A 15,044-nucleotide genomic window follows, 5' to 3' on the forward strand; every position below is an offset into this window, starting at 1 on the left:
TCGATGGCATAGATTCCCCTCTCAGTTACATTCGATTTTCCCTGAGACGAGTCCCATGTGTTGGAGATGTGGCAGTGAGGAAGGAGATCTCCCACACATTTTTTTGGTCATGCAAGCTATTCACTTCTTTTTGGGACAAAGTACAATCAGTGTTACGAAGGCTCACTGACCTTGTGACTGACCGGACTCTTGCTCTGGTCCTTCATCACTGCAACATCCCTCTAAAAACATAGAGGCATTCTATAGTGAAGCATCTAATTGTGATGGCTCGAGCATGCATCCCCCTGCTCTGGAAAAAAGATACCACTCTGACAATCGCCATTTGGCTTTCTAAAATGAATGAGGATGTTGATGGAGGAATTGACCCTACAGCCAACAACTCCTACAACCATTTTTAAAAATCTTGGTTTTATTGGCTGGAGTTTAGATTTTCTGCCGAGTATTGGGCATAGGCCGAAGTCACACTACCGTAGAATACGGCTTAGTGCTATACGGGAAAACATCGCATAGCACTCGGCCCAGTGTTAGTCTGTGGGGCAGCTTACTACAGTGCTTATTTTCTCAGCTATATTCGGTGTGCGTGTAAAATCGCAGCATGCTGCGATTGTCACTGAGACGTCTGAGACTTGCCAATGCAAGCCTATGGGTGCGAGAAAAAAAAAACAACAGCACTCGCACTCATGCAAGTGCGGTCCGATTTTTATGCACCGATGCACAGATGTCCTTTGAAAAGCCGGCAATTCATGTGCCAAGTAGAGTAAAATCACACTGACAGATTAGAATAGAATAGATATATACACGTAGGATAGATATAAAGATGTCAGTGACACACATACATATGTGTGTGTATATATATATATATATATATATATATCTGCTATATAATTGTCTAAGGGTCACTTCCGTCTTTCTGTCCTTCTGTCTGTCACGGATATTCATTGGTTGCGGCCTCTGTCTGTCATGGAAATCCAAGTCGCTGATTGGTCGTGGCAAAACGCCCACGACCATTGCCACGACCAATCAGCGACGGGCATGTGTGACCAACATTTTACTATTGATGCTGTGCATACAGCATCAATAGTAAAAAGATCTAATGTTACAAATAATAATAATAATAATAATAATAAAAAAAAGAGGTTCACACCCTCTGATGGGCGCGCTGTCCTCGGCAGTGCAAGCGGCAGGTTTCGGTGCTAAGGATGCTATGCGAGAAGGACCTGCCATGACATCACGGTCATGTGACCGCGACGTCATCACAGGTCCTGCGCTCATACCAACCCTGGGACCGGAAGCTGCCGCGTGCACCGCACACAGGCGCCAGGAGTACAAGGGTCCTACGGAAGGTGAGTATATGTTTATTTTTTATTTTAAGTCTTTTTCTAACCACGCATATAGTGCCCACATTGCTATATACTACGTGGGCTGTGTTACATACTGCGGGGGCTGCGTTATATACTACATGGCTGCTATGTACTACATGGGCAGTGTTATATACTATGTGGGCAATGTTATATACTGCGTGGGCTGTGTTATATACTACATGGCTGCTATATACTACGTGGGCAGTGTTATATATTGTGTGGGCTGCGTTATATACTACATGGCTGCTATATACTACGTGGGCAGTGTTATACTGTGTGGGCTGTGTTATATACTGCATGGCTGCTATATACTACGTGGACAGTGTTATATACTATGTGGGCAATGTTATATACTGCGTGGGCTGTGTTATATACTGCGTGGGCTGTGTTATATACTGTTTGGGCTGTGTTATATACTGCGTGGCCACATATTCTAGAATACCCAATGCGTTAGAATCGGGCCACCATCTTTATATATATATCTATCTTAGATAGATGAAAAGTAAGCAATTCATGTGTTGCGTAAAGTAATATCACAGCGTCACAAGTTAGAATAGAATAGATAGAAATTGCCGTCTCTTGTTCTATCTATCTATCTATCTATCTGTGTGTGCTTTGATGAATATTTCCTTTGAAAACGATGTGTATATGACACAGAGAATTGCTTTATGTAAAAGCTCATGTTAAAATCTCACTGCATTCGGATGGATGCTAGGTGTGAAAAATCAGATTGTACTTACACTCCTGCGAGTCTCAGCAGGGAGACCCAGACCGATTTTCCATGTGTTTGTGTGACTCCAGGCATACAGGGAGGATCACAGAACACAGGACCCTTAAGGTACTGTCACACTAGACGATATCGCTAGCGATCCGTGACGTTGCAGCGTCCTCGCTAGCGATATCGTCCAGTGTGACAGGCAGCAGCGATCAGGCCCCTGCTGGGAGATCGCTGGTCGGGGAAGAAAGTCCAGAACTTTATTTCGTCGCTGGACTCCCCGTAGACATCGCTGAATCGGCGTGTGTGACACCGATTCAGCGATGTCTTCACTGGTAACCAGGGTAAACATCGGGTAACTAAGCGCAGGGCCGTGCTTAGTAACCCGCTGTTTACCCTGGTTACCAGCGTAAAAAAACAAACAGTACATACTTACATTCAGCTGTCTGTCCCTTGCCGTCTGGTTCCTGCACTGACTGCTGGCCGTAAAGTGAAAGCAGAGCACAGCCACAGCGGTGAGTCACCGCTGTGTGACTCACCGCTGTGCTGTGCTTTCACTTTCACTTTACGGCCAGCAGTCAGTGCAGGAACCAGACGGCAAGGGACAGACAGCTGAATGTAAGTATGTACTGTTTGTTTTTTTGCGCTGGTAACCAGGGTAAACAGCGGGTTACTAAGCACGGCCCTGCGCTTAGTTACCCGATGTTTACCCTGGTTACCGGGGACCTCGGGATCGTTGGTCGCTGGAGAGCTGTCTGTGTGACAGCTCTCCAGCGACCAAACAGCGACGCTGCAGCGATCCGGATCGTTGTCGGTATCGCTGCAGCGTCACTAAGTGTGACGGTACCTTTAATCTGATGAACACCCCCCCCTCCCCTTCCCTGTCTTTTGTCCTCTGTGCTTTCTCTACTGCTTTCTTATTTTCTCTGCCTTTATCTGCTTTTCTCTTGACTTGCATATTACAGTATATTTAGTGGATGTTATAAATAAACTTTATATTAGGTTGTTTTATTGTATAACTGTTACCAAGAATTTAGTATGACTAATGACCTCAATGTCAAGATGTTATGTTATATTTCTTATGATCGCCTATTTGGATATTGTACTAATTTACTACAGTCATCTACGAATGTGGCACACTTTGTGCCTCAGGGTTTAGTTGTTTCTTGTGTAAATTAATGAACAAAAATAAATAAAATGAAAAAAATAACTATTAGACATAGTCATATCACACCTAGAACAGAGAAAGGTGGGAGGTTTTAATTACATGAACATATGGAATAATTTGGTCCTTGCAATGTACTCGGAGGTCACAAACTATTCATTATTGCAGTTACATACATTTGCCATTGACTCCAATAGTAAAAAAAAAAAAGGAAATAAAACATACGGGTATGTGGATCCCAGTTGAATTAAAAAGTTTAGTCCAATAGTCTGTTTAGTGGCATTAATATACAAGGTATATCAAAATATATTGGCAAAGCATACGTCAAAAGAACAGTTGTCTATTTTCCAGGGCTACCTTTGAGAAACAGAAGACTGTGTTTGGCCAAGGTGTCAGAAAAATGCTCCCAAAGTGTAAACAGTGCATAAAGTGTAAGTAAAACTAAAAGATGTTGTGCCAACTTTTGCCAAGGATTGAAGACACTTTGCTAATTACTTAGGGTTCAATTGCTGGGACCCCATCAGTACCAAGAATAGTCTTTGCAAAGTGAATGGAGTGGAGGATGAGCAAGCACACCAGTGCTCCAATCATTCTCTAGAAGAATAGGTACTAGTAGTCAAGGTGGACTATCTACTGGATATGTGATAAGCTAAGGATTACTGGGGGTCTGACTGTGACTGCCCCCACTAATAGCCATATTAGAGTGCTGAAGTTCCCCGTCTGAACAGCGAGAGACGCGAACATATGCGCCATTGTCAACAACTATTACTATGGGCTGAGATCTGATTCTGGGTGCCCTAGATGCTCTCAATCTCGGGCGGGTATACTGCACATGATATGGCTCTGTCCCAGACTCTTTTTGTATTGGGTTGTAGGGTTGAACCAAATTGGGGTGATTTATGGGTGTTCGATTTCCAGGGATCCAGTGGTTTGTGTACTTGGGTATGTGGAGGAAATCTCGGCCGACGAGACTGCAAAAATGGCAATTGCTAGATTACTGTTGATTGCAAGAAAAGTGATTGCAAGATACTGGATTAGGGAGGAACCTCCAACCAGACGAGAGTTTGTTGCGCAAGCGAATCATATTGTCCAGCTCGAAAAAAGCATTTATACTAAGAGGAATATGATGGGGTTTTTTCAAAAGCTATGGCAGCCATGGCTGGATGGGAATAATTGAGGGATTGTTGTAAACAATGTTAATGGTATAACATGTCTGTAATGGGTGATATCTTCTTTCCAAGAGTGTTGTATGGTTGGGGTTGGTCTTCTGAGGGGAGGGGGGTGGGAGGGGTTTATTTTCTTGTTAATTAAAAACACGAATGTAATTTGTTATATAAGTGGATACCATTTATTATGATCAATAAAAATTTATCTGATTTAAATAAAAAAAAAACAACTGTTACTAAATTTAAATATTCCGTCTATTAGATTATTACAGAATAGTGTTATATCTTTCAATTGGCAACATATTTAGTAATGGCAAAATTCCAGAACTGTTTGGTGTAATGGGATCACATTTCTGCTAAATGAATAATACTTTTTGTAAAGTGTGAAAATGTGACCTGCCGTATAATAATCTATACAATCAGTGAGTGGCTATATCACAGCTATATATAATTACACAATATTTGTTGTAAAGCTTTTGTAGTAAAGCTCTGGCCTAGTTGGAAGTTACCTGTCTGGCAGTGGTTCCCAGTGAATCCCTGTTGACACACACAGATGTATCCTTCGGCTGTATCCTCACAGATGCCTCCATTCAGACATGGAAAGGATGAGCAAGGTCTTATTTCTAGAAGCAGGAAATAAAAAGATTTAGGGACTTTGTGGTTGAGTATGGCTGTTTTTTTAAAGAGGCTATTAGAGACATTTCTGTTCCTGTTGTCTTGATATCTAACTAGTTAATGGACCAACATATAAGTCCATTTACCAATTCTTGCTCGCAGCCATATTTCCAGGTTTAGAAGGTCATGCTGGCTGCTGCCAGATACTGACGATCGGCTCCCATGAATGTGCAATATCTGGGAGCAGCCAGTACACATTGTACACATTAGTGGTGTTCTGCTCCAAACATCTCCAGATTGGAGCTGGTAACAGTGGATCGATGGAGGTGCCAGGTGTTGGACCGCGACTGATATACTGATGACCAACTCAAAGGCTCAACATCTGTAGCAGACAACCTCTTATGAATTCCTGTTCCAGCAAGGAGATAAGGAATCTGGATCTATCCTCTATAGCAGTGTTCCCCAACTCTGGTCCTCAAGAGCCACCAACAGGTCATTTCCGGATTTCCTTAGTATTGCACAGGTGATGTAATTATTGCCTGTGCAGGTGATGCAATTATCACCTGTGCAATACTAAAGAAATCCGGAAAACATGACCTGTTGGTGGCTCTTGAAGACCGGAGTTGGGGAACACTGCTCTATAGTATAGGAAGAACTGACCATTCCAAAAATTATTATTCTCCTTTTTATTTTCTACATTTTACCAGAATCACCGTTTTGCTTGTACAGGCATCTCATCCACTTTTGAAATCTACCACTCATTGAAAAAACTGCAGAGAAATGTCTATGTTGTATGCGGCCAAGAGGAATATGAATTGGATTACAATAAATCATGTTTTGTACTAGACAGACAAGCTGTTCAACATTTCTGCAGATACGGCAGTGTCCTTGGTGCCAGCACAACAAACAATTGCTATTTGATGTGATGATCACAGTATATGTATTTTCCCAACACTCCTCCAACAACTCCAACCCATTACTAGTCCACCAGTACAGTCAAGCATTAATCCTGTCACCTGTTTCACAACGTTCTCCAGTAAACCCTCTTGGACACAAACAACTATATTCAGCGCCGAGGTCCTTACACAACCCTCCATTCTGGCAAGGAGAAGAAGAACATGGCCGGATCTCTAAAAATATAAGGCAGAAAATAAATCAAGGGAAAAAGATGATAACACTTTGGAAGTCTTGTTATTTACTGCTGGTTTGTAGACATACACTGAATAACAATATATGTCTGTAATTAAGCAAATGTCATCTCACCTATTTCACATCGGTCACCAGTGAACCCCCTCGCACAAATACAGCTATACCCATCATCCAGGTCTTTGCACATTGCCCCATTGAGACAAGGAGTTGACCAACAGGGTCGGACCTCTAGAAAAAAGTAAAAATATTTTTTTAAGGGAATATGTCAGAAGATTTTTGCTATGTAATCTGTATCAGCATGATGTAGGGGCTAAAAGCCTGCTTTCAGCGATGTGTCACTTACTGGGCTGCTGGGCGCAGTTTTGATAGGATCCCTGCTTTCTCTGCTGCAAATGTAGCAGTGCTTAGAATGCTGAACTGTGCATAACTCCACCCACACCACCGTTTACACAGTGTCAGCAAACTGCGGGGGGCGGAGTTACTCAGATTAGCTGGACTGCTGTGCATGTGAGACCTAGTCAGGCAGTGATTATCGCCTGCTGATAAAATACTGATTATATTGAAACTACAACACATAGCTCAGTAAGTGATACATCCCTGGAATCAGGCTCACTTGCCCTATATTGTGCTCTCAGATTAAATAACAAAAATCTGCTAATAAATTAACTTTAAGATGCATTTTGACTAAAAAAAAAAAAATCACCAGTTAATAGGATTCTATGTTTAGTTCTCCTCTGTCAAATTGCTAAACAATCTGACCATAAAAGAAAGATTTTTCCATTTGAAGTAGAGTTTTCTTTTTAAGATATTTATATCCCTGTAGGTTTGCAAATCTATCCCTGATGTCAGGCTAAAATGGTATAGGACAGGACTATTTCTATTTCTTATACCCTGAAGACCGATGTGGCTGCCCAGCATTAAATGTCTTCTGTCACATTCTGGTCCAATCTTTCTACAGCACTGTCAAGACGCTTGTTCTATAAGAATGACCTAACAGGACTCTGCAAATAAGTATCATTACCTTTATCTGTACAGGAGACATAAAAGCCCTAATTTATCTGATATATTCAAAGTAGAAACACGTTCAGAAAGACGGCAATTTACTATATAATTGTCTAAGGGTCACTTCCGTCTTTCTGTCTGTCTGTCTTTCTGTCACGGATATTCATTGGTCGCGGCCTCTGTCTGTCATGGAAATTCAAGTCGCTGATTGGCCGTGGCAAAACGCCCACGACCATTGCCACGACCAATCAGCGACGGCCAGAGTCTGGCAGCAAAATGGCCGCTGCTTTAGTGCCCTGCAGGGTTAATGCCAGCGTTAATGGACCGCGGTGTAATGCACTCCGTTACTGCAGCTATTAACCCTGTGTGACCAACTTTTTACTATTGATACTGCCTATGCAGCATCAATAGTAAAAAGATCTAATGTTACAAATAATAATAATAATAATAATAATAATAATAATAAAAAGGGTTATTCTCACCCTCCGACATCGCCTGCTGTCCTCGGCAGTGCAAGCGGCAGGTTCCGATGGCAAGGATATTATGCGAGAAGGACCTGCCATGACGTCACGGTCATGTGACCGCGACATCATCACAGATCCTGCGCTCATACCAACCCTGGGACCGGAAGCTGCCGCGTGCACCGCACACAGGCGCCAGGACTTCAAGGGGCCTTCGGAAGGTGAGTATATGTTTATTTTTTATGTTAAGTCTTTTTTAACCACTCATATAGTGCCCACATTGCTATATACTACGTGGGCTCTGTTACATACTGTGTGGGCTCTGTTATATACTACATCTCTGTGCTATAGACTATGTAGCTGGGCAATATACAACGTGACTGTGCAATATACAACATGACTGTCCAATATACTACGTGCTCTGTGTTATATACTACATGGCTGTGCAATATACTACGTGCCTCTACAATATACTACGTGGCTATGTTATATACTACATGGCTCTGCTATATACTACGTCGCTGACCAATATACTACATAGCCAGGGGCTGACTGGCAAATTTTAGCCTGGGGGGGCAAACACAAAGCACTGGCCCAGGAGTGGTGGTCCATCTTTATGTTAAGGAGTCTAAGGTCTCACATACCATTCAGCGTGAGTATTGCGCATCCGAGGTGCAACTGATAAGAAACCATTTCATACATACTAAACTTAAATGGCCTTTTTAGTAGAGTTGAGAGAATTTTTCAAAATTCAGTTCCGATTATGATCAGCGGCAAATATTGTATTTGCAATATTCTCCGACCGTCATTGGAGCCAATGGGCGTAGAAATAACCAAATATGTTGTACCAGTATGCAGGGCCGGCCCTGAGCAGGCAGAGGGCCCACTCGCCGTCGGGGACACTGGCACGCTATAGTGCCGGCCCCCGCGAGTGAACCCCCCGCCTGCTCCGGGCCCCGGCACTTGCGATACTTACCTCTCCCGGTTCCAGCGCTGCAGCGTCTTCCATCCTCTGTCTGTGACGTTCAGGTCAGAGGGCGTGATGACATCACCAGTGCGACAAGCAACGAGAGGTGAGTATTTCATTTTTCTATATGGAGCAGTATATGGGGCCAATTACATATCGAACAGTATATGGGGCCAAAAATATATGAAGCATCTTATGGGACTAATTATATATGGAGCATTTTATATGGCCAATTATATATGGAGCATTATATGGGGCCAATTATTTTTGGAGCATTATATGGGACACATTCTGTATGGAGTATTATATGGGACCCTTTTGTAAGGAGTATTATATGGGCCCATTCTGTATGGAGCAATATATGGGACTCAGTATACTGTATGGGGCCGATCATATACTGTATGGAGCATTATATGAGGCCCATTATATATGGAGCAATAGATGGGGCCCATCATATACTGTATGAAGAATTTTATGTGGCTCACTATACTGTATGGAGGATTATAGGGGGTCAATTCCGTATGGAGCAATATATGCGGCTCATTATGTATGGAGCACTCTGTGGTGCCCATTATACTGTATGGAGCATTTTATGGGGCTCATTATTCTGTATAGAGGACTATGTGGTGCCAATTATACTGTATGGAGCACTATATGGGACCATTTTACCGCATGGGGCAATATATGGGGCTCATTATTCTGTATAGAGGACTATACTGTCCGGTTTCTGAGCTAATGTAGAATGTACAATAGTTATCACTCATGTAATGTAAGAAATAAGTGAAATCTTTGGCATTGTACTATACCTATATTTCTCTGCCGTATCGGTGCATTATGAATTGTGGTATGTGTTAAAGGGGCCCACTGGGACTCTTTCGCCCAGGGCCCATGAAAACATGGAGTCGGCCCTGCCAGTATGGCACGAATATGGCAAATTCAGATTTGGTGATCGATTCCGAACATATTCACTCAACTCTACTTATTAGCATCCGTACAGTAAAGTGTTCCACACAACAAATGCTACCTGAGATGCCAGCCTAAACCTGTTATGTCTATAATCACATGCCTCCTTGCAGGAACACTCCAGTGTGCACAGCCACATAATGTAAGATTGATATACAGACATGACAAATGCCTAAGACACATTAGTTTTATATGTGCACTGAATCCGCTAATTCACAATTCATCAAAGTATTTTTTGTACAATTCTTGCATAATACAGTCAGAAAATTTGTGCAAATCTCGAACTTATTAAAAAAAACGTTGTGGCTTTTGCCATTTTCACCCAGTGTTAGGGCTCATACTCACCTGTGATAAACTCGGATGAGTCTTTCATGTTAATACCCGGCGCTGCTGCCGGCACTCAGATCGGAGCGTGCGGCCGCATAGGCATACATGCAGCCGCACGCTCCTCTCCTCGCAGGTGAGTATGAGCCCTTAGCCAGATACACCAAAGTAGGAAGAACATGGGAGGCATATCGTATGTCAAAGCCAGTCAGCCTAATTCTTCAAAAGTTACAAAACTTTAGTGGCCTAACTTAAGCCAGAAATGTACACTTTTGGCAAGGCGCACACCAATGATAAGATGTGCCTAATTCATTAAGTGCTAAGTGCGCCTCTTAATGAATCTTACACCTGCACTGCCAACATTAGAGGGATGGTCCGGTACCTATAATGTCCTTTGTAAATTTCTATCCTTACACCCTAACTGCTTTGTAATGAGCTTTATTACACAACACCCTACACTTCTCCCCACTAGTGATGAGCGAGCATAGTATCTTGGGCTTGCTCATAGATTATGTTTGTGTCCCCGTAGCTGCATGATTTGCGGCTGTTAGACAACCTAAACACATGCAGGGGTTGCCTGTTTGTTAGGGAATCCCCACATGTATTCAGGCTGTCTAGCAGCCGCAAAAAATGCAGCTACGTGGACACAAACAATCTACGAGCATGCCCAAGATACTCAAAGACCACCCGAACATGTTCGCTCATCACTACTCTCTACCTATCTAATCTCTAAGGGTATGCTTCCACTGTCCGGATTTCTTCAGTTTTTGCTGCGGATTGGACGCTGCGTACAGCAGCAGCGTCCAATCCGGAGTGTCCAGATGTTACAGCATAGTGGAGGGGATTTTATGAAATCCCATCTCCACTATGCGTGCAGGGCTGCATCCGGCGGCCCTGCATAACCGGACATGCGGCGCGTCTTTATAGACCGCAGCATGTCTATTTATCTTGTGGAGACGCTCAGTCTCCGCAAGATAAATAACACAGTCTAAGAATACGATGAGGTGATTACGCATTTGTTCAATGAACACATCCGGAATTACCGTGCGTACAACAGTGGGCGGCGCTTTGGGTGGAGTGGGGTCCCCGCTGCGTCCAAAGGCCAGGGATTCCTGACTGCGCAAACATAGCCTGACTGCAGAAAAACACTCTTAACCTACAGCTATGGGAATTATCTGCATATTAATAGTGTTACTAATCTGCCCAGTGCCCACACTTAGGCTACTTTCACACATAAGTTTTTTGCCGTCAGGAACAATCCGGCGAATTTTGAAAAAAACGGATCTGGCAACAATTGCCACCGGATCAGTTTTTTTCTCATACACTTGTATTAGCGATGGATTGCGACGGATGGCTTAGGATCCCGGATCACCTAGAAGGATCCGGCAAAAAAAAACCCAGATCTGTCGCATCAGTTTTTCACAATTTGCGACAGATCCGTTTTTTTCAACAGTTGACGGATTGTGCCTGAAAGCAAAAACCTGATGTGTGAAAGTAGCCTTAGCCGAACACTGTGTGGGAGAAAATTATTTTTTTCCCTTCCAGCATTCGGGTTTCAGTCACGGGGTGGGAGAAGCGCCGGCGCGGGTTCAGTCACCGCTCTGAGTATACAGAGTGATGGCTCAGGTCACCACGTACACTCATACACACACAGGTCACCACGTACATACTCATGTCACAACGTATACACTCATACACACACAGGTCACCACGTACACACTCATGTCACAACGTATACACTGTAAGGCAGTGACCGGTGTCATATGCGAGGGTCGCTATGTATCCCCCAAGATGTGCTTAGAAGCATATTAGATCTGCTGGAGTGCCCTGTGCTCACGGCAGGTTTGCCTGTGAGACACAGGGAAGAATAAAAGTGAGTGTGAACTGGATCAAGTTATTTGACCCAGAAATTTATTCAGGAAAACCCGGTATGGGCTTTTATTTTTGAAACGGACTGCAGAAAGGTAGTGGGGCCGGTCCGTTTCCTGCAGCCCAGATCTTATAGTGGCCCATGGCCATAGAATCTGGAGGATAGAAAAAAAAACCCTGCAAGAGAGTTTGGGTGTGTCAGTATTGGTCTGGGAGTCAGACCTAGCAGGAGGCTTATGAGGAGCTCTTTCCGTATGGAGCAACACTGGCCAGGCAGAGCCTAAAAAGCCTGACACCCCAGCGTACACGGTGGTGTAATACATACACGGCGACAGATTGTGGACTGTCTTTACTTTTCCTGGCTGCATACCGAAGGACTTGTTTGCTTATGTTTCGGTTTGTGAGTATGCTATGAAATAAACAAGACTTATTTTGAACTTTATATGGGTCACTGCCTACTCACTGCACAGCAAGGACCTCGCTGCATCACATATGGTAGAGAATGCGGGCAGTGTGAATTAAGGAATACCCCAACACCATTTGCATGTCTGTTATTAAGCCTGCTACATTACAATTCAGGCCTACAGACAAAATGGAGGAGATCCTGAGGCAGCTGGTCCTCACACAGCAACAACAGCAACAAACGAATAACCTGTTGCTGCAGCAAATTACAGCCCTGCGTGAGGCACCTCCAGCACCGACCCCGGAACGTCGCGATGCCCGAGACAAGGTCCGCTCCGCTTTGAGGAAATTGAGTCCGGAAGATGACGTGGAAGCTTTCCTCACCGTCTATGAGCGCACGGCAGAGCGGGAGAATTTTCCCGCAGCACAGTGGGCTGAAGTTGTGGCTCCGTTCTTGAGGGGTGATGCGCTAAAGGCCTACTTTGACCTCAGTCGGGAAGATGCCCAGGACTATTCCAAACTAAAAGGTGAGATCCTTGCCCGACTGGGGGTTAGTACTGATGTGAGAGCTCAGCGGGTATTTTCTTGGACTTTTGTGGAAGCCCAGCCTGCCCGGTCTCAGATTTTTGACTTACTGCAGCTTGTGAAACGGTGGCTCCTACCTGAGACTTTAACCCCAAGTCAGATAGTGGAGAGGGTGGTGGTTGACCGACTGGTGAGGGCTCTGCCAGCAGCCATACAGCGTTGGGTGGGTCAAGGGGACCCGGGTACCCTAGACCAGGTTGTAGGACTGAGAGCGATATAAGGCCACCCAGGACTTTATACGGGACACTGCTTTGCTTCGGCTGTCACGTAAGGCTCCGCCAGCTCAGGAGTCTGAGAAAAGTCCACGACCCTCCACTGGGACAAAACCCGACCAAGTCCGTGCTGAGGGGTTGTCTCAGAAAGAGAGTGACCACAGACCTGTGTCCCCTAAACTGGCCCCAAGGTTACCTCGTGCCACAGTCATTACGTGTTGGCAGTGCCAAGAACCTGGACATGTGGTGGCTAATTGCCCCCTAACAACAGAACCCATGGACTGCGGGTATACCCGCCGGGTGTCTATGTATGCCCAGCCAGTCTGCGTTGCCACTACAGACCCTGCCGGTACCGAACCTCAGCTGTGCAGAGTACTCGTTAATGGGTGCCAGACAGATGCTCTCTTGGACTCGGGGAGCTTGGTGACCCTGGTACACGGGTCCCTGGTTGCTGGGGACAGTCCTAATGGACGAAAGGTGGGGGTAGTGTGCATACATGGGGACCTCCGAGAGTACCCAACTGCGGAGGTCACGTTCTCCACCCCATGTGGAGAGATAAAACATGTGGTGGGAGTGGTAAAGACTCTTCCATATGGGACTGTGATGGGTGGAGACTGGCCATATTTGCCACTAGACACGTGAGGGCACGTGCCTAGGGCGGGGACAATGCAGGGGGCGGCACCTGAGCAAGGTTTTTTGTTTTTTTTGTTTTTTTTTTTGTTTAAAGCTGGGTCACCTCCCGAACGACCCCGCCCCCCCGCCCCAACTGGCCGCATATTCATGACCTTAATGAGCAGAGCGGTATCACCTGACCGCTCACGCAGGAAGAAGGTGCAGCGCGCCGGGAGTCGGGACAGCCAGAGGGACGTCGCGGCCGCGCGGTGAGTATGAGGGATGGGGGGACAGGGGAGGGGGGAAGAAGGAGGACGGTAAGCCGCGCCATTCAAGATGGGGGGTGGAGGAATATGAGCCATGCATACAGGTGTGGGGGGTGGAGGAATATGAGCCATGCATACAGGGGGGGTGGGGGTGGAATGTGAGCTATGCATACAGGGGGTGGGGGGTGGAATGTGAGCCAAGCATACGGGGGGGAGTGGAATATGAGCCATGCATACGGGGGGGGGGGGGGGGGGGGGGTGGAATATGAGCCATGCATACAGGGGGGGTGGAATATGAGCCATGCATACAGGGGGGGGTGGAATATGAGCCATGCATACAGGGGGGGGGTGGAATATGAGCCATGCATACAGGGGGGGGGGTGGAATATGAGCCATTCATACAGGGGGTGGGGAATATGAGCCATGCATACAGGGGGGTGGGGAATATGAGCCATGCATACAAGAGGGGGGGGTCATTATACAGTATGGAGAACTGTGTGTGGCCATAATACAGTATTGAGCATCATGTGTGGTCATTATACAGTATTGAGCATCATGTGTGGCCATTATACAGTATGGAGCATCTTGTGCGGCCATTATACAGTATGGAGCAGTGTGTGGCCATTATACAGTATGGAGCATCATCTGCGGTCATTATACAGTATTGAGCATCATGTGTGGTCATTATACAGTATGGAGCATCACGTGCGGCCATTATACAGTATGGAGCATTGTGTGGCCATTATACAGGATGGAGCATCATGTGTGGCCGTTATACAGGATGGAGCATCATGTGTGGCCGTTATACAGGATGGAGCATCATGTGTGGCCAATGGCCATTATACAGTACTGAGCATCATGTGTGGCCATTATACAGTATGGAGCACTGTGTGGCCATTATACAGTATGGAGCATCATGTGCGGTCATTATACAGTATTGAGCATCATGTGTGGTCATTATACAGTATGGAGCATCACGTGCGGCCATTATACAGTATGGAGCATTGTGTGGCCATTATACAGGATGGAGCATCATGTGTGGCCGTTATACAGGATGGAGCATCATGTGTGGCCGTTATACAGGATGGAGCATCATGTGTGGCCAATGGCCATTATACAGTACTGAGCATCATGTGTGGCCATTATACAGTATGGAGCACTGTGTGGCCATTATACAGTATGGAGCACTGTGTGGCCATATTTTTTTTGT

At 45.2% G+C, this 15,044-nt stretch overlaps 1 protein-coding gene across 7 annotated transcripts in view; it reads right to left on the bottom strand.

Moving 5' to 3' along the window:
• The window catches only part of SNED1 (sushi, nidogen and EGF like domains 1), a 335,409-nt gene that overhangs the window by 169,739 nt on the left and 150,626 nt on the right, over positions 1–15,044 (bottom strand). For 3 of the 7 annotated variants that reach the window (XM_069727726.1, XM_069727727.1, XM_069727725.1), the window contains exons 14-16: positions 6,286–6,399; positions 6,039–6,152; positions 4,917–5,030 (exon numbers count right to left, since the gene is read on the bottom strand). In XM_069727726.1, the coding sequence (XP_069583827.1) occupies positions 4,917–5,030; positions 6,039–6,152; positions 6,286–6,399 (342 nt within the window). The remainder of the gene's footprint in view (positions 1–4,916; positions 5,031–6,038; positions 6,153–6,285; positions 6,400–15,044) is intronic. The other 4 variants (XM_069727729.1, XM_069727728.1, XM_069727731.1 and 1 more) reach the window with 2 other exon arrangements.

The sequence above is a fragment of the Ranitomeya imitator genome, chromosome 5 (assembly GCF_032444005.1).
Source record: "Ranitomeya imitator isolate aRanImi1 chromosome 5, aRanImi1.pri, whole genome shotgun sequence".
Lineage (NCBI taxonomy): Eukaryota > Metazoa > Chordata > Amphibia > Anura > Dendrobatidae > Ranitomeya > Ranitomeya imitator.